The sequence below is a fragment of the Oreochromis aureus genome, linkage group 3 (assembly GCF_013358895.1).
Source record: "Oreochromis aureus strain Israel breed Guangdong linkage group 3, ZZ_aureus, whole genome shotgun sequence".
In the NCBI taxonomy this organism is placed as follows: Eukaryota; Metazoa; Chordata; class Actinopteri; order Cichliformes; family Cichlidae; genus Oreochromis; species Oreochromis aureus.
Genome location: NC_052944.1, coordinates 106,037,534 through 106,054,809, shown reverse-complemented (window position 1 = coordinate 106,054,809; position 17,276 = coordinate 106,037,534). Strand labels below are relative to the sequence as shown.

The 17,276-nt window shown below is 41.2% G+C and overlaps 2 protein-coding genes across 5 annotated transcripts; both read left to right on the top strand.

The window, feature by feature from the left end:
* The first annotated feature begins 2,361 nt into the window (after positions 1-2,361).
* On the top strand, positions 2,362-5,777 carry LOC116320704. Its single transcript, XM_039609085.1, has 6 exons — positions 2,362-2,452; positions 2,740-2,781; positions 4,638-4,919; positions 5,006-5,248; positions 5,332-5,550; positions 5,628-5,777. Exons 1-6 carry the CDS (start codon positions 2,365-2,367, stop codon positions 5,717-5,719), a joined length of 966 nt encoding a protein of 321 aa, XP_039465019.1. The 5' UTR covers positions 2,362-2,364; the 3' UTR covers positions 5,720-5,777.
* Positions 5,778-9,519: 3,742 nt separating this feature from the next.
* Positions 9,520-15,632, top strand: LOC120438648. Of its 4 annotated transcripts, XM_039609097.1 has the most exons (7): positions 9,520-9,652; positions 10,010-10,051; positions 13,435-13,692; positions 13,780-14,016; positions 14,105-14,129; positions 14,235-14,317; positions 14,395-15,632. In XM_039609097.1, exons 1-7 carry the CDS (start codon positions 9,562-9,564, stop codon positions 14,469-14,471), a joined length of 813 nt encoding a protein of 270 aa, XP_039465031.1. In that variant the 5' UTR covers positions 9,520-9,561; the 3' UTR covers positions 14,472-15,632. The 4 variants fall into 4 exon arrangements, with proteins under 4 accessions (XP_039465031.1, XP_039465030.1, XP_039465028.1 ...); XM_039609096.1 differs by having other exon boundaries at positions 9,528-9,652; positions 14,105-14,317; positions 14,406-15,632; XM_039609094.1 differs by having other exon boundaries at positions 9,529-9,652; positions 14,105-14,317.
* Positions 15,633-17,276: the final 1,644 nt, after the last annotated feature.

Below are 17,276 nucleotides of genomic sequence, written 5' to 3'. Positions count from 1 at the left end.
GCTAAAATCACCCCTGCTCATAGAGTGTCACCCCCAACCTCAACCTCTTAGATGGCTCCATTTAAAAACAAGATCACAAGCAGGCACACTAGGATCAGGCTGGACTCTCCAAGTCATCAGCCTGTGAACCCTGGGAGAACATCACCATCAGTGCAGCACCCCTCCAACCCCTCCAACCAGACCTTTATGGCGGCGTCACCAGCTGGAAGCCAATCCTCTCCAAAGGACACCTGAAGCACTCCTAAGTCATGACAGCTAAATCCTGAACTCCAGGTCTGACTTTGGCACAATTCCCAAAGAAGCATGACTGAGTCACTGTGACTTCACTAATACCATCCTCAGAGTCAAACACTTGCTGCACAGGTGTTGTGAGACCATATCAGTGAGACCATGAAACACAGGAGAGACTTCCAGAAAAATTCAGTAAGAGTCCTGGATGGTCCCCCTATAATCTGGACCTGTTCCTGCAGATATCTGAGAGTCAACGATGTGTACTGATGGTGTCCATCCAGCCTGGCTGAGCTCAAATGATCTGAGGAGAAGAGCCTCCAAAGGAAAGGTGTGCCAAACTTACAGGCCATCACCAAACCCTGGCCTTCTCTGACCACATGCACGTATGCAGCTGTGGAAGTCAGTAAACATCAACCTCTGAGTCAAACTCAGACTCTGAATCAGAAGCCAAACCATGGTTTTAGTGGAAGAACTCAAAGTTAGCAAACCAGAGGTACACTCATTGGCCCAAACAGTCCCACCTGGATTCAATGAAATGAAAAGCATCAGTTAGGGTTATATATATATATATATATATATAACCCTAACTGATGCAGTGAGTGGCTTTTCATTTCTTAAGCAGGTCAGCTGATCACCTGAATACATGAATGTTTTGTTCCATGTGAGGATTTCTGCTTTTCTGGTGGTCCAGGCTATTCCAAGATACCATCACCAGGCTTCATCACACTCGAACTGTGAAAGTGTGGGTCAGGGAGATTCACCACCACAGACCCGAACCCCACAGAGAACATTTGGAAGAAGACTTTATGCGCAGCTTACGAAACGATGCTACAGCTAATGCTAAAGGCAGTCAATGACCGCCTCTAAATCAGACCCGACCAACACAGACTGAAAGTTCATCAGTTCCCATCATCAGTCACGGCTCGCCATCCCGACACCTTTTAAGGAAAAAGATGAAGCAGGAAAAGAAACAGAAACAGTTTCAGGAGCATCATGTAGAGACGTGCAGGATAAAAATACAAACTGAGAGTCGCAGCACCGTGCAGGACCAAAATCTGACACTGCAGAGCAAATGGACATATATTTAAATCCACACCGAATATCTGAACATGTCCAAATACTACAAACCTTCAGCTAACCTGTCAGTCCAACAGTGACCCAGAGCAGACATCCAGATCAACAAAAGCAGAAAACACCAGAAGAAGGTGAAAGTTTTAGATGGATCCATCTGAAATCTGTGGGTGACCTGATGAGGGCGCTCATAGAGCTGCAATGTTCCTGCAAACAACATGGCCAAAAATCTAAAGGTGCTTCTACAGAGTTTGAGAAGCACCTTTAGGGTCTTCACCTGAATGCAACCAGGTTATTGTAGGTTTTATTTTATCTCCTTTAATATTCCAGCCCAGTTCAGGCGATGGTGAAGTTAAAGGTGGAAAGGTTCTGGAGTGATTAAGGTGAGTTTCCAGACATTTCTGCTGATTCAGTGATCCTGTCGTTCTCTCTGACTGTGACTATAATGAAGCACAGGTGAGGACACATGGATATGCTGCTGTTTTGTAGGTTTCTCTTCAGATCTGTGACTTAAATGCTGTCAGCATGTTTTATGATGGACACTTTAAAGTGTGATCTCACCCCAACCGGTCGTGGCCGCCCCTCCCTGAGCCTGGTTCTGCTGGAAGTTTCTTCCTGTTAAAATTGAGTTTTTTCTTCCCACTGCCACCAAAGTGCTTGCTCATAGGGGGTCATATGATTGTTGGGTTTTTCTCTGTATGTATTATTGTAGGAGCTACCTTACAATATAAAGTGCCTTCAGGTGACTGTTGTTGTGATTTGGTGCTGTGTAAATAAAGCTGAATTGAATTGATTTCTGAGCTAAGAGTGAAATAATGTCTCTGTTTGGCAGAACAGGATCTGTACCCACACACCAGGAGGAGGTCACTTGTTATGATTAAGATGCAGGATTACATGAAAAAAAGATCATTTAATAATGAACTTGTGATGTTGGTGTAACAGAGAGATTCTTCACTTGATGACTGATTTCTGCAGTAACGGGCGCATTTTGACTGAGCTCAGTCAGACGGGTAGTGAAAGTGTTGGAGCAGAGGGACGTGTTGAATGTGTAACAGGGAAGTGATGAAGCTGAAAGCGTCTCTGCTGCTCAGACTTCAGACTCTCAGTCATCACTCAGACATGAAGACTGCGTCCGTCTGTCTGCTCCGGGGTGAGTGAACATGTATTCCTTACAGCTTCATCCAACACGCGCTCAGACAGCACGTCTGCATGAGTGCATCAGGGTAACTTCCACTGATGTATCACCTGAGTATCTGCAGCCTGCAGGTACATGAGCTCAGATCATGTACCCGTTCTGCTCAGAGTCGGGATGAGGTTCTTGGTTCTGGTTTTCCTTCAGTCGAGGAACATAAACATCCTAAAACAGCATCATTTCTGAACCCTAACTGAGCTTTCATTGACCTCTGACCCTCAGTGACCTCTGCCCTCCTGTTGCAGGCGTGTCTGTGCTGCTGCTGTCTGTACTGACTGTTTCTGCAGGTGAGTCTTTTCTAAGTTTATATTTATGATTTCAGGTGCGGAGACAGTCTGCAGTCATTCCTCTGTGACAGAACAGAGTGCGTTTTATATACACTGAGCCAATACTTACTTCTAAATGTTTGTCTAACAGTAGTAATCCCACTCTACTGGACAATACAGTTACATGTTTACTTATTTTTACGGAGTTATTCATTCTTTTGGAAGTGCCCTAAAATTCCAGTTCGTCATATAAGTTATATATATATATATATATATGTATATATATATATATAGTTATCTTTTTAAATATGGCCTTATGCACAATGTTCTCCACCAGCTGTAATTTTTCCATTAATACATTTTTACTGCCTTACAGTCTTTAAAATAATCGAATTGCTGTTCGCCGGTCTTAATCTTAAGGAAAGCCCTTTAAAGAGGTCCCTCATTGACCCTGTAGTCACAGACTTACACTAAGTCTGTCTGTCATCACCCTTGTTTCCAAGTATCAGGATGGTTCACAGATGCATTAAAGAACAACACATCCACCCTTATTCACAATATAATCTGATATTTTTGGTAATAAGGGTTAAGCATAAAACAACCTCGCTTTTACTTTTTGTATTATGATGTATGTATAATAAATGGTTCGTAGGAAAAAGTCCAAATTTATAAATATCAACAGTGTAAAGACAGAGATGATTAAAATAAGCAAACATTTTGTTAATAATTTTACGCAGGCACGGGTCTTTTATTATGACATAAACAGTAATAATTGTGAAAAGGACGGTCAGTCATCCCATGTCACATAACACGGACCTTATATAATGATTTTTAACTTCATATATCAAATACTTTTCAAGATACTTTATAAAAATATCACATTGCAAAAGACACATAGTGACAGTTCCTGAATTGTATTGTACATTAAACATAAACATAAAATTCTCAGACACAAAAATAAAGAAAATCCTTTTTTCATTCAACTTTCCTGTATGAATTAGTGCGACTGCAGTGATGCAGATGCTGACGGATGCCGGTCCGTCATGGTAAAGAGAGAGCCGTTGATTTATCAGTCGATCTGCATCCCTACCATCACCCATTCTCACAAACTCTGGCTTTGACCGAAAGAATAAGATTGTGGATGCAAACGACGGAAATGAGTTTTCTCCAAGGTGTGGCTGTCAGAGTTAGCCATAGGATGAGGAGTCTGCTATCTGCAATCTGCTATTCCTCCATGTTAAATTAACCAGTTGAGGATGTCTGTTAAAGAAGCCTACTGGAGCTAGGTGTTTCGGGCATGTCCCACTGAAAGAGGTCTCAGGGAAGACCAAGGACATGCTGCAGAGATTCTATATCTCGGCTGGTCTGGGAGCACCTTCGTGTTTCCCAGACCACTCGGGGGCCTGAAAGCTAAAGGCGCTGCTTTACATCTTACTTTTAAAACAAATAACAGAAACTCAGTTTTGCTTAAAAAAATAATGAATAAAATCTGAAGCAATGTTATTTTTATTTTGACGGTGGGTTTTAGAAAGAGTGAGGTTGTCAAGAAGGAAACCACTTTTGATGAATGTTTTAATGCATGTTAAATTATTCAGGTAAAGACATTGATTCTCTTAAAATGTTTCTCCCAATCAAAGCACTATGTCCACATGAGCCCTATTGCCCAAGGATCTGAAATTGGACTCTTAAGCAGACTTTTCATATTTTTGTATTTTATTAGCAGAGGTTAGCTTGGGCCCCATCAGGATCCTGGATTCTGGTCCTGAAGGTCTCATGATTAATGCCCACCCTGAATCTGCTTTCTCCTCCTTTACAGTTGTAACTCCATGTGTTGCTGGCGACCTTTGTTCTAACAATTTCCTCTTTCTGTCCTCCAGTCTATCTGTCTGCCAGTCCAAACTTTCAGCAGTTCTTCAGTGGACCCACATCTGTGTCTTTGGGCTGCGTCGATGATGACGATGGACAGGAAGTTGATGGATGGGCGGTGAGGAGGACCAGAGGAGGACTCACTGAGGACTGTGGAGCAGCTGAAGACTTTGTGATGATTGACAGTTTGTGTCTTCTGGATCGTAACTCGTCCTACAGTGGAAACTTCTGGTGTGAAAGCTTATCTGGAGAGAAAAGTGATGAAGTTACCATCAGCGTGTCCAGTACAGAAAGTGAGATGTTCCAGCTGTGTCTCTGTCTCTGTGTGACTCTGCTCTGAACTGTGTCTCAAACATTACTCTGTTTTATTGTTATTCAGAAAAAGGTGTGATCTTGGAGATCCCTGTACTTCCTGTGAGACCAGGAACTGGTGTCATTCTACAATGCAAGAAGAAGAACGGTGAAACAGTTCCATCTTATTTCTTCATGAATGGACGTCTGGTTGGACCTGGATCTACATCGGAGTACAACATCAGAAGAGCCCAGTACTCTGATGAAGGTCTCTACTGGTGTGCTACTGATACGTTTGGAGAATCTCCTCAGAGCTTTCTGAGGGTCAGAGGTCAGTACAATGACATCACTTCCTGTTTAAAGACCTGGCCTGCTCAGCTAACTCATTTACCTGTTTCATCATTTCTCATGCAGGGTCTCCTATAACGTCTCTTAAAACATCTGTCTCTTCTGAGACCAATTCTTCCCTTTCCACTTTGCTTCTTCCAAACAATTCTTCCTCCCCTCCTCCTCCTCCTCTTCCTTCTTCTTCCTCTGTGTCTTGGATCAGAGTCATCTGCCACCTGTTGGCCTTCTGCCCGTACTGCATCTGCACCATCCTGCTCCTGTCCATCTGCTGCAGCAGGAGCTCAGGTACAAACTCAAGCAGATTCTCACATAAACACTTTGATCACATCAACACCGTCCTGATTTCTCCGCTCTGCCCACAGGTAACAAACATGCTGTCTCCATGGAGACGCCCCTGCGTGACGCGGAGTATGATGACATTGTTGCTGATGTCACCACTGAGCATGTCTTCTAAGCTGATAGATCCTCTGAGGAATCTGAAAGTGTCCAAAGCTGTAAACTCTGTTCACTGATCAATCAATAACCTGTCAAATTGATTTCTGAAGTATTGAATCAAAGTGTAAAAACATGAATCCGACTAATTTATATTCACACCTGTTTGTTTCTGTGATGTTTTTGTGCTTTAACTGGATCCAACCACAATAAAAGATTCAGACATCAAAAACGTGTGATTGAGACGAGCTGCACAGAACTAAAGGGGAACATCATCAGGAAACTGCACTCATAACACACTAAAATAACCTATAGTAGCAACAGCATTGAAACATCCACAGACCAACCAGGAGAGAGCACACAGAGCAGAACTAATCTCATTGGCTGGACGCTCACTTCTATTTAAATCTTATGAAAACAGCTCCGTCATACCTGAACACAACACTTCTGCTCTCATGGTCTATAACTGGAGCTTTAACTTCAACAACACAAACATCTGACATTATTACAATGAGATATTTTATTATATCATCTTATTATAAGACGCTCATTTATAAGGTGCAGAGCAAACATGCTGAGAGGAGTCAGAGGTCAAAGTTCAGTCGTCTCCTTCAGTGGCTTGATTCTCCTGTGAGCAGAGAGAGGATCTGAAACTGCAGCAGGAACTGTTGATCAGGAACCTTTGAACAGTTTCAGATAATGATGACTTTTTAATATTTCATGAATTTATTAAGAAAGAATTGAATCACAAACCAGGTCTTTATGTCTTTAGAAAATGTTTGTATAATGAACTAGTGGATTTGTGTCATCTAGCTTTTGGATCAGTAAAGCTGGGTATCATCTGTATAGCAATGAACAAATGCAGTGTTTTCTAATAATACTGCCTGAAGGAAGTATGTACAATGTGACAAGGTACTGGTCCCAGCACAGAACCCTGAGATACTCTGTGACAAGCATTCATTCATGAAAATCATCATAAAATGGGGAAAACCAAGAGTATAACAATATAAAGTGATTAAAATAAATGAAAAAAGAAAACATTGACACTGAGCAAATACACAAAGAGTCACAGAGTCAGGTTTGTGTTCCTGTCAGGCTGAAAACAAAGCTCTGCAATGATCCAGCCTTTGCCAAACTCTCTGATACATGCAGGACTGTGAGGCTCCACCAACAGCACACAGGGATACCCAATGGGATCAAAGGGAAGTGATGAAAGGGAAGCTGAAGGCGTCTCACACAGTCAGTCAGCATCCAGACAGCATGAAGGCTGCAGCTGCCTCTCTGCTCCTGCTCGGTGAGTCCCACCTTCATTCTTTCACTCTCACTGCAGCAGAGTCTGACCTTTGACCTCTGACTGTCACATTGCCCTGTTTACAGCAGCTGCTCGATTCAAATATGTGATTCAGAGCGAGTCAGTCATCATAAAGGATGTAATGTCAGAGTTTATGTGGATAACATGACCCAGCTGATGGTTTCAGTCTGTGTGGGAGTATTTCATCATGACAGGACGAGGACACGGACACTGGCTGTATCCCAATTCAGGGTCTGCAGCCTTAAAGTACGCAGCCTCAACGATCCTCAAGGGCCGCGTACTCAAAGACCGCTAAGGCCGGAAGTGCGAGGCTTGTGAAATGGGACGGTCTAGCCTCCGTCGCGCTGCCCAGGTTGCCTAGCAACCATGATACCAACCGCTGGAAACGTTTCATACAGCTTTGTCTGACAGAAATGAAGGAGAACATATTTTGTTCGTGTGTTTGTTTCTACACGAGCTTTGTGTGATTTAATAAGTATCTGAGGCTGAGACCACAGGACTGTAAAACATGATTGTTGGCCTTTAAGATTAGCTAGTAAATAACAATTAGCTAATGTTGTTCATGAGACTAAAGTCAGTGTAAATATGATATGGCCAATATTATAGTTATTATATTAATCATTATAAGTTATTACAGCAGTGAGTTTGAACTCTCAAATCAAATCACTTCTATTGTCACATCACATGTGCAGGTACACTGGTACAGCACATGTGAGTGAACTCTGTGTCAAATACTGAGCTTCAGTAAAGATTCAAATTCCAGTTATTTATATTTCCTATCACCTTAAATCTTCACTCAAACACACTCAAGTATCTCTGACAGTGTATATACAGATGTATTATATATAAGAGACAAATGTTGTCCGTTTAATATGTTGGCATTACTAAATTTGGCTCAGTGCTTACATATATGTGTAAAAAGAAAATGTACGAGCTGTGAAAACTGTTTCTGATAGAATGAAGATCAGACTGATATATTAAATATTCCTTTATTGGGTGAGAAAATCAGACCATGTCATAACTGCTTTAAGTCATACAGAATAGATATCAGAGCCTTAAACAGGCTGACTTCTGCTAAATGGGTCAAACTGGGCAGAAAGTATACAAACACATAACATCCTTATAGAATATGATGTAACACTATAGATCAACTTAGCTCAGAATATATAAAGCATATAAACAATTACAGCAATATGATGCAACAAACACAGCAGTGCTACTAATCCAAAATACTCAAAGCTTCATAGAACTGAAACAAACATTTATTTTTAGCTCCATTCTGCTGCTGATACATACTTTAGGTTTCTGAATATTAAACTTGTTGCTGCCTTTCATAGTGTGTAACTTGAAGGCCCTGAGTACTTTCTCCCACACTGAAAACACTGGAATGATAACATTATTTGAACATTACCTACTAAGACTGATTCAGGACAGATAATTAGTTATGTTAAACTTTCCTAGCAGTCCTTCACAAACAGGGAACAGTCTGTCTATTCTCTCCATCTGTCAGCTGCTGCTGGCTCTTCCTCCTCCTCTTCCTCACACACTGCTGAGTTTGTCCTGGTGGATCATCAGGGTGCAAAGCCTCACAGATGATGTGCAGCAGTGGGTCCCTCAGTCTGTCCTCACTCTGGACACTTGCAGTTGTCACACATGGAAATCAAATGTGTGACAAGCTGCAGGATTCAAACACAAGTGTAACTTATAAATACATGTTCATACTTTTATTCCACAATCAGAGAGAAAGAAACAGAGAGAGAGTGCAGGACAGACAGACAGGTGACAGTCTCAGGTGTACACACTGCTACAAAACAGCACAAGAGAAGGAGGATTTAGTGTTTGTGTTATTACGAGTGCTAAACAAGAAGAGTTCCAGATGGTCCAGTGGACACATGTGTGACTCCTGTGATTAAAGCATCTTTCTTTCAGCTTAACGAGTGAACCGTCAGCTCGTTCAAACACACGTTAAAGTCCGTTTGGCTCGACACCACCGAACAGAGGCAGCAATATAACATAGCTAACATTAACAGTGCAGTGAATCCTGCTTGTGCCGTCATATTCAGGACTGCAAACCGAGCAGCATCACTGACTTTCAGCTTGTTGTGTTTGTGGATATATGACTGACTTTAATTATCCATAAAATCATCACATTCTCTGTAAGATTAAAGTCAGCTGTTGTATTATATTTTAAAGGCTTTAAAACAAAGTAAACGCTGAACGTACAAACATCGCTAATGTCACATAACCCTGCCGACATGTGGCCAACAGTAATGTTTTAATGTTCTTAAACATTTGCACATAAAAAAGTGACATCATATTCAGTACTTACGTTTAACAGTTTACTCTTCGGCCGCTCCGCTTCTGCCGTCTGCGGCAAAATTATCCACAGTGACTGCCGCGCTATGAATTGTGGGATATGTTGGGCCATGAAGTCTACACCGCCACAGCCTTAAAATTCAGGGAAATAAAGGACGCATTTGAGGGCCGCATTTCGAGCAGCCTTTGAATTGGGACAGCCTTCGGCGCGCCGCTGTGACGTAATCGGCCTTAAAATGCGGCCTTTAAGGCTGCAGACCCTGAATTGGGATACAGCCACTGTGTCAAACTCAGTGACCATCATTTACGTCCTGTCACTTCCTAAAGGTAGAACATCTGTGACTGGTGCTTTTGGACTGTACTGACTCTTTTTCATAGTTCTAGTAAGAGCTGAAGGTAGTACTCCTGTTTGTTTGTATGTGCACACAGGAACTGGGCCCATTGTTTTACTCTGAGCTGTCTGTAGATGTTTGTGTCCACAGAACAGCTGTCTGCTGTGATGCTTCTCAGGAACACAGAGTAACAGCCTCCTCTGTTACAATCAGCTCAGTCGTCTCTCTTTACTGTATTTCACTGATGGAACAGGAACTGTTCTTCAACATGATATACTCAGGCTGTGTCAGTCACTGACCTCTGATGCTCTGTGACCTGTAACCCTCAGTGACCTCTGACCTCCCATTACAGGTGTGTGTGTGCTGCTGCTGTCTGCACGGAATGTTTCTGCAGGTGAGTAGATGGAAGTGCGGCTTCATCAAATCTGTTGTTGTTTGGCCTTTTTAAGTTTTATTTAACTATTAGACATTTAAACTTGAAGTTTCAGGTCCACAAGTTCAGTTACTGTAAGAATAACTTGTTTTCTTTTTGGCATGAATGCTAGTTAGTTAACAGGACTAAGAGTTAATGTTGCAGCTAAGTTGTGCTCCACAAACTGAGAGAACAATTTCCTGCAGACTGATTCTTTGCTGATTTGGAATAGATTTGCACAATAATTGCAAAAGACCACCAAAGAACAAATTAAGTTATTTTATTTACATTAAGCATTGACTCAAACTCAGAATATGAATATCTGACGATATGTCAGAGGCATGTGTGGTCCTTTAAAATCTGCCTGTGCCTCAAAACTATGTACTGTAATGTACACAGAGTTACAATATTCTAAAAGTAATTAATTACTTGAAAAGTAACTATTGCGCTACTTTAAAAAAAACGTTTAACCCCCTGGGGTCCAGGGTATAATTGGCCATTTTTAACTACTCTTGATTTTCCCTCCACATTTAACTTTAAAAACAGTTTATTTGCCTTGTTTGGTATCATTCTTTTCAGCACAACCTCACGTGTCTGAATTTACAGTTTTCTTTTCATTTTGACATACTGTATTAACACAATTGATCTAAAATCAGATAAAAACCATAAAATCTGAGTAGAAAAAGATATATATTCTTTACTGTAACAACCATAAACATGTTTAATGAATCATATTTCATAACTTTAAATGCAAATATTAATTGTCAATTTTAAAATCCTATGCACAAGTTTTGCAAACAACAAAATTATTTGCAGCCATTTACCTTTTACCTTGATTTTTTAAATAACCATTTCAAACTATTTACAGAATAATCAGCTGTTCTTCAATAAGATGCCACACAAATTATTTGTGCCACTCCAAATATTTCTGTCCACTATAAAGGAGAACATCACAGCCTGATACCTGCAGGTCTGACAGCAGCAGGTGTATCACTCCTGTTTCTACCTGGAGACAGCAGTCGCCTCATTGTTCTGACACACAACACAAAACTATCCACAACACTACACACTAACTACACAAGACAACACATTAACTACACACTCCAAACACGCTAAACGTCACAAATCTCTCACATCTCAAAACTCACTCTCTCTCCCTTCGCGTTTTTTCTTTTTTTGCTCATAAGCAGAGAGTTCTTGCTGCGCTGTCCTTAGACAGTAAACGTGACGAAACAATTGAGGAAAAAACGCCGCGTATATCTTGTTTATCATGACTCTGGTTTTACGCGGCCTATCGACACAATTTAAAAACTGGTATATATCACCTTGTTGCTTTGTCTTTAAGTGGTCATGTGATTGACTTACCACGACTACTTTATTCTTCCTCAGTCAAACAGCAGCACTCATGCGATTGTTTTGCCTCCTCAGCTCCAGGTGTTGTGCTGGACAGTGATCGTGATTACCGTCCGCGGGAGCGCGCAGCTGCTTAAAGCTGTAGCGTCCAGATTACTTACGTAGTCAGCTGCTTCCATGCAACTGATATAAGATGCGGTAAGCTGAACACAGCTTCAACCGTCTGTTTGAAAAATAGTAACGGACCGCGTTTCCTTGTTAGTAACTGTAACGCCGTTGTAACGATGGGAATAGTAATTAGTTAGATTACTCGTTACTGAAAAAAGTAACGCCATTAGTAACGCCGTTACTTGTAACGCCGTTATTCCCATCACTGGTCTTTAATACTAACTGTCAAAACATTTATAGCCACAGAGGTTATTTTTATTTACACTTTAGTTTCATCTCTGGTTAACGGAGCCATACTTTATGTGTGCTGGTACATTTCTTAATATATTCTGAACTAAATGAGGTAAAAACCATGCTGCACCAGTTGCAGGCATGACAGAGTGCCTTGGCCAACCCCTATTAAAAGGGAGTTGCAGTATTTGAAACGTGAGGTGACAAAGCATGGATGACAGTTTCCAAGTTCATGCCTGGACAGCAAAGGCTTTAGCTTCGACAGATATCTGAGATGATAGAATGAAGATTTCACTGCCCCATTTATCTGGCCATCAAAACTAAGTGCAGTGTCGATTTTTACCCCAAGATTAGTAACAGAGCTCTTCAAGTGAGGGGTTGGAGCAGCAAAGTGAACATTTGGGATACCAGAAGAACGATTGGGACTGAATAAAATTGCTTCCATTTTATGTTCATAAAAATGTAAAACATTTTGAGCCATCCATGACATAACATTACTAAGACAATCACGCAGGAGTCCAATCGAGGAGCTATCAGAGTGATTGAAAGGTAGATAAAGCTGGCAATCATCAGCATATAGATGAAATGAAATTTCGTGTTTTCAGAAAATCACACCAAGTGGCAGGAGATACAATGAAAACAGTATTAAAGTGTTCCTGGGTGAGACATGGACATGCCAGGAACACCTCACCGAGGAGATGCTCTGGAGGCATCCTTGTCAGATGCCCAAACCAATGAACAGAATCTGTGACAAAGGGCAGCCCTGGCAGAGTCCAACACCCACTGGGAACGAGTTCCACTTATTGCCAGCTATGCGGACCAAGGTCTTGTAATGGTTTTATGAGGATCTAATGATTCATAGAAATGGGTTCGACTAGCGGACGGACTCTCCTTTCCAACACCCTAACTTATACAACACTAACTAATACACACACTAAGACCTAAAAATGAATATTGAACATCAAAATATTGCAGCATGGTATTCTGACAGGTGGCATGGTGGTGGAGATTTGGCACCATCACCAAACACCACAAAGGTTATCACTGGTTATCATTATTTATAAAGGGATCTGATGGTAGTCCACCTCTCTCTTAAATTCGGGGTAAACGTTTTGTAAGTCTCCCAGGTTTCAAGGATGTTCCTTAGAGGGCAAGCCAAATTTCTGGATGAGAACTTTGAAATAAGTGACAGTCTTCTTCATGTGTCGTCTTCTTCGTCTTCTATTGGCTGCTGCTTTAGCTGGTTCCACAGGAGGTCATCTGCCTCCATCTCATCCTATCCCAGCGTCCTCCTCGGTCACACCAACCCTCTGCACGTCCTCCTTCGAGACATCCATGAATCTACTCTTTGGGGTTCTTCTTTTTCCCCTGGCATCTCCATAGTTACCATCTTCCACCTATCAGTTGTAGTCAGTCATGCCAAGTAAAGAGTTAATTGGTCTACATCCTGTCAAATTCAAATTACCATGGCAACCATGCCCATGTGAGCTGGCTCCACATTTGGATTCTGGTTTTGATGCAGGTCGGTGTGAAGTTTGGTGATCATCGTGATGCTGGTCCTCTCCTCTTTGGTGGTGATCATCTGTCTGTCTGTGTGTCTGTGTGTCCTCCAGTGTCTCTGTCAGTCAGTCCAAACCTTCAGCAGTTCTTCAGTGGATCTTCTTCAGTGTCTCTGAGTTGTGTTGATGATGGACAGACAGTTGATGGCTGGACAGTGAAGATGACCAGCGGAGGACCCACTGTGGACTGTGGAGCAGCTGAGATGAGTGGAAGTTTGTGCGTTTTGGATCGTAACTCGTCTTACAGTGGAACCTTCTGGTGTGAAAGCTCATCTGGACAGCAGAGCGATGAAGTGTCCATCAGTGTTTCAGGTACAGTGAGATGTTCCAGCTGTGTCTCTGTCTCTGTGTTACTCCAATCTGATGGTGGAAGTCTGTCTCTGTTTACCTGTTATTCAGAAAAAGGTGTGATCCTGGAGATCCCTGCACTTCCTGTAAGACCAGGAAGTGATGTTACTCTGCAATGCAAGAAGAAGACTGGTGAAACAGTTCCATCTTTTTTCTTCATGAATGGACGTCTCCTTGGGTCTAAAGCAGAACACGTTATCCCTAATGTCAGGCACTCTGATGAAGGTCTCTACTGGTGCGCTTCTAACACATTTGGATCATCTCCTCAGAGCTTTCTGAGGGTCCGAGGTCAGAACACTGACCAAACTCCCTGTTTAAAGACCTGACCTGACCTGCTGAGCTGACTCATTAACCTGTTTCATTATGTCTTCTGCAGGGTCTCCTATAACTACTCTCAGAAAGTCCGTCCCTCCACCTCCAGTTTCTGAGGTCAGTTTTTCTCTGTCCACTCTTCCTCCTCTCACCAACTCTTCCTCCCCTTCTTCTCCCTCTGTGTCTTGGATCAGAGTCATCTGCCACCTGTTGGTCTTCTGCCAGTACTGCATCTGCACCATCCTGCTCCTGTCCATCTGCTGCAGCAGGAGCTCAGGTACAAACTCAGGCAGATACTCACAGAAACACTTTGATCACATCAGCACCGTCCTGATTTCTCCACTCTGCCCACAGGTAACAAACAGGTCGTATCCATGGAGACGCCATTGGATGTTGACGAGCATGATGACACCACTGAGCATTATGTCTAAGCTGATGGATCCTCTGATAGAATTAAATGTTTCTAAAGCTGAAAACTCTGAAGTCCTCACTCTGAGTTTCTCAATCAGAACCTGATCTGTTCACTGATCGATCAATAACCCTCAAATTACTGATGAATTACTGAATTATTGGATGAAAGCTTTGTTTGACATTGTTAGCATCTTCAAACACTGAAATCTCTGTGCACCTCTCTAAAGTTATTTACTGCATTTTAAGTATTTACCACTGATTCCCAACCTTTGGGAGCCACGGCACATGTTTCACATTAGAAAAATCACACCACCAACAAAAACGTCACAGAAAGTATATTGATAGCTTTTCCCTGCACACCAGGTACAGTGGTATTGGCTCGGTTTGTCCCCAGTGTACCTGTTTTACTTTCTTCTGATCACTACTCATGCTAGGACCTTCATCTGCGTCTGAGTTTTCTCCAGGACCAGCAGTGTGCATGACCTCTTTAAAAAAAATGATATTTTAATGCTCAGATCTCAATATTGTTGTTATCCATGAATTTTCGGTTCCATGGATAAAAAGATAAAATTAAAACGGATTGTATTCCATTAAGATTCCAAATTACAGTTTTTTACTTTCATTCCTGAAGAGGAAGTTTACATTTTTGGGGTTTTTTGAGATGTCCAGTGTGCCAGCTCAAATTTGGTTTTATAAAAAACACATTCAGTTTCCCAAAGGTAATACAGGGAGAACTCAGCGAAAACGAGTGTTTGATGACAGGAGGTTTAATAAGTGTGTTGATCAGTGTTTGTGGAAGCTCTGACAGAGTTAGTTCAGTTCTGAAACTTTACTGTGGCCTCACAGCTCTTCTTCTACTGTGTCATCGAAGAACCTTCAAACTCTCTGAGCTGTTTTTCCTCCTCAGTCCTGTTTGATGACAGAAAGCAGTCAGAATGCACCAAACTGTATCCTAATCTCACTTCTGATGATAATGGTTATTAACACATTATTTATCAACTTGTTTCTTTACTAACCAACAAATTATTTGAACATGTCAGCAAATAGCAGATTGTAGAAAAGTAAAATAGTAACCCTTTAACTCCAAGTGTCTCATATTTGATGCGTGAGTTTTTCACACTTCTACATCGTCAGTGTCATTTTACATTTTAAACAATAACCTGCTGGATGCAGCAAATGTGATACAAATTAAAACTCAAATAGAGAAATGACTTTTACATTTTTTAAGTTCTGTTTTTTATGTTTCATCAGAAGGCTCAATAAACATTCAATAAAAAAAACTTTATTTTCTGGCTATTATTTCATAGTTAATGTTTTTAACGGCACAGAAGCTAAACAAGTCATCCAAGGTCAGTATGCAATGACATGAGTCAACATCACACTGCTCTGCTCTGTTTTTTCATTTAATTTTTCCATTAAGTATTTAATCATTCATTATTTTGACACTGTTGATTTGTTTCACACAGTCTGTTCTGTGTGGTGACTTCAGCCGTCTGTGAGTGTTTATTAATACGGTGCTTTAACCGCCATCATCTTCTTCAAGGCATCAGTGACACAGAGTGCACAGGTCAGGCATCTGTTTGTCTTCCCAATAAACACGTTAGAAAGAGACCAAACCAACAAAACCTCTGCTTCAAACACTAAATCCATCCATTCTCTTCTGCTTGTCACTCGAGCCCTCGTTTATCCCTCGTTTCAAACAGCTTCTGGATGTTACCTGGCTACTGTCTACTATGTCTTTTAATATTATCATCTAATAAATCCATGAATTTCATTGCATGTAACTGAATAAATGATGAATTTGTTGACTTTAGGAATAGGATTCAACTTTATTGTCATTACACATGTATAAACAGGGACTGAAATATAATTTGCATCTAATCAGACGTGCAAGAGCAGTAAGTGCAATAAAAGCAGATTATATGCAGATAAGGATAGTGTGAAAGATGGGAACAGTTATGAACAGAATATGTACAAATAAGCTAAGTATACAGATGTTTATATTACTATACAAAAAGCAAATATACTGATGTAGTACGGACAATGTACAGATATACAAGTCAAGTGGCTTTATTGTCATTTCAACCATGTGTAGTGGTACAGTACAGAGTAAAATGAGACAGCTTTCCTCTGAGACCCTGGTGCTACGCATGACATATAACAGACAAACACATGACTACGTAAAGTACAATGTGCAAAAAATTGCAAATAAACAAGACAACACAGTGCAATGGAAATGTGCAAAATGCTAAGTATTTTGCAAAAGTAACTTGGTGTGTGTGTGTGTGTGTGTGTGTGTGTGTGTGTGGGTGTCAGTCCAGTCACTGAGTGTTCAGGAGTCTGACGACACGACTATGTCAGTGTCCTAAAACTACAGCAACTTTATCATGTTAATTTATCATCATCATCATCATCATCGTTTCTTTATATAGCACTTTAAAAACACACAAGGCTGACCAAAGTCCTGAACAATAGAAACATAATAGACACCATAAGAATAATAAATACGATAAAATAATAAACATAGCGAAAACAATAAAATACAAGTAAATACAAGTCAGTCAACCACTGAGTCAAAAGCCAGTAAATAAAAATGTGTTTTCAATCTGGATTTAAAAACCAGCACTGATGTCGATTGCCTAATGTGAAGAGGAAGATTATTCCAAAGCTCAGGAGCCAGGATAGAGAACGCTCGGTCTCCTCTCAGTTTCAGCCGTGATTTGGGGACTGAGAGCAACAGCTGCTCAGCTGACCGGAGCGAATGAGTGGGGACATAGGGCTTCAGCAAATCAGACATATATGCAGGTGCCAGACCATTTAAAGAT

Excerpts from the sequence above, each read along its gene's own strand:
- LOC116320704 (XM_039609085.1), top strand. The coding sequence starts at position 2,365 with ATGAAGCTGAAAGCGTCTCTGCTGCTCAGACTTCAGACTCTCAGTCAT. Across the intron at positions 4,920-5,005 it reads CAGCGTGTCCAGTACAGAAA|AAAAAGGTGTGATCTTGGAG; the intron begins GTGAGATGTTCC and ends ATTGTTATTCAG. Across the intron at positions 5,249-5,331 it reads GAGCTTTCTGAGGGTCAGAG|GGTCTCCTATAACGTCTCTT; the intron begins GTCAGTACAATG and ends TTTCTCATGCAG.
- LOC120438648 (XM_039609094.1), top strand. The coding sequence starts at position 9,562 with ATGCGGCCTTTAAGGCTGCAGACCCTGAATTGGGATACAGCCACTGTG. Across the intron at positions 9,653-10,009 it reads CGTCCTGTCACTTCCTAAAG|GTGTGTGTGTGCTGCTGCTG; the intron begins GTAGAACATCTG and ends CTCCCATTACAG. Across the intron at positions 10,052-13,434 it reads TGCACGGAATGTTTCTGCAG|TGTCTCTGTCAGTCAGTCCA; the intron begins GTGAGTAGATGG and ends TGTGTCCTCCAG.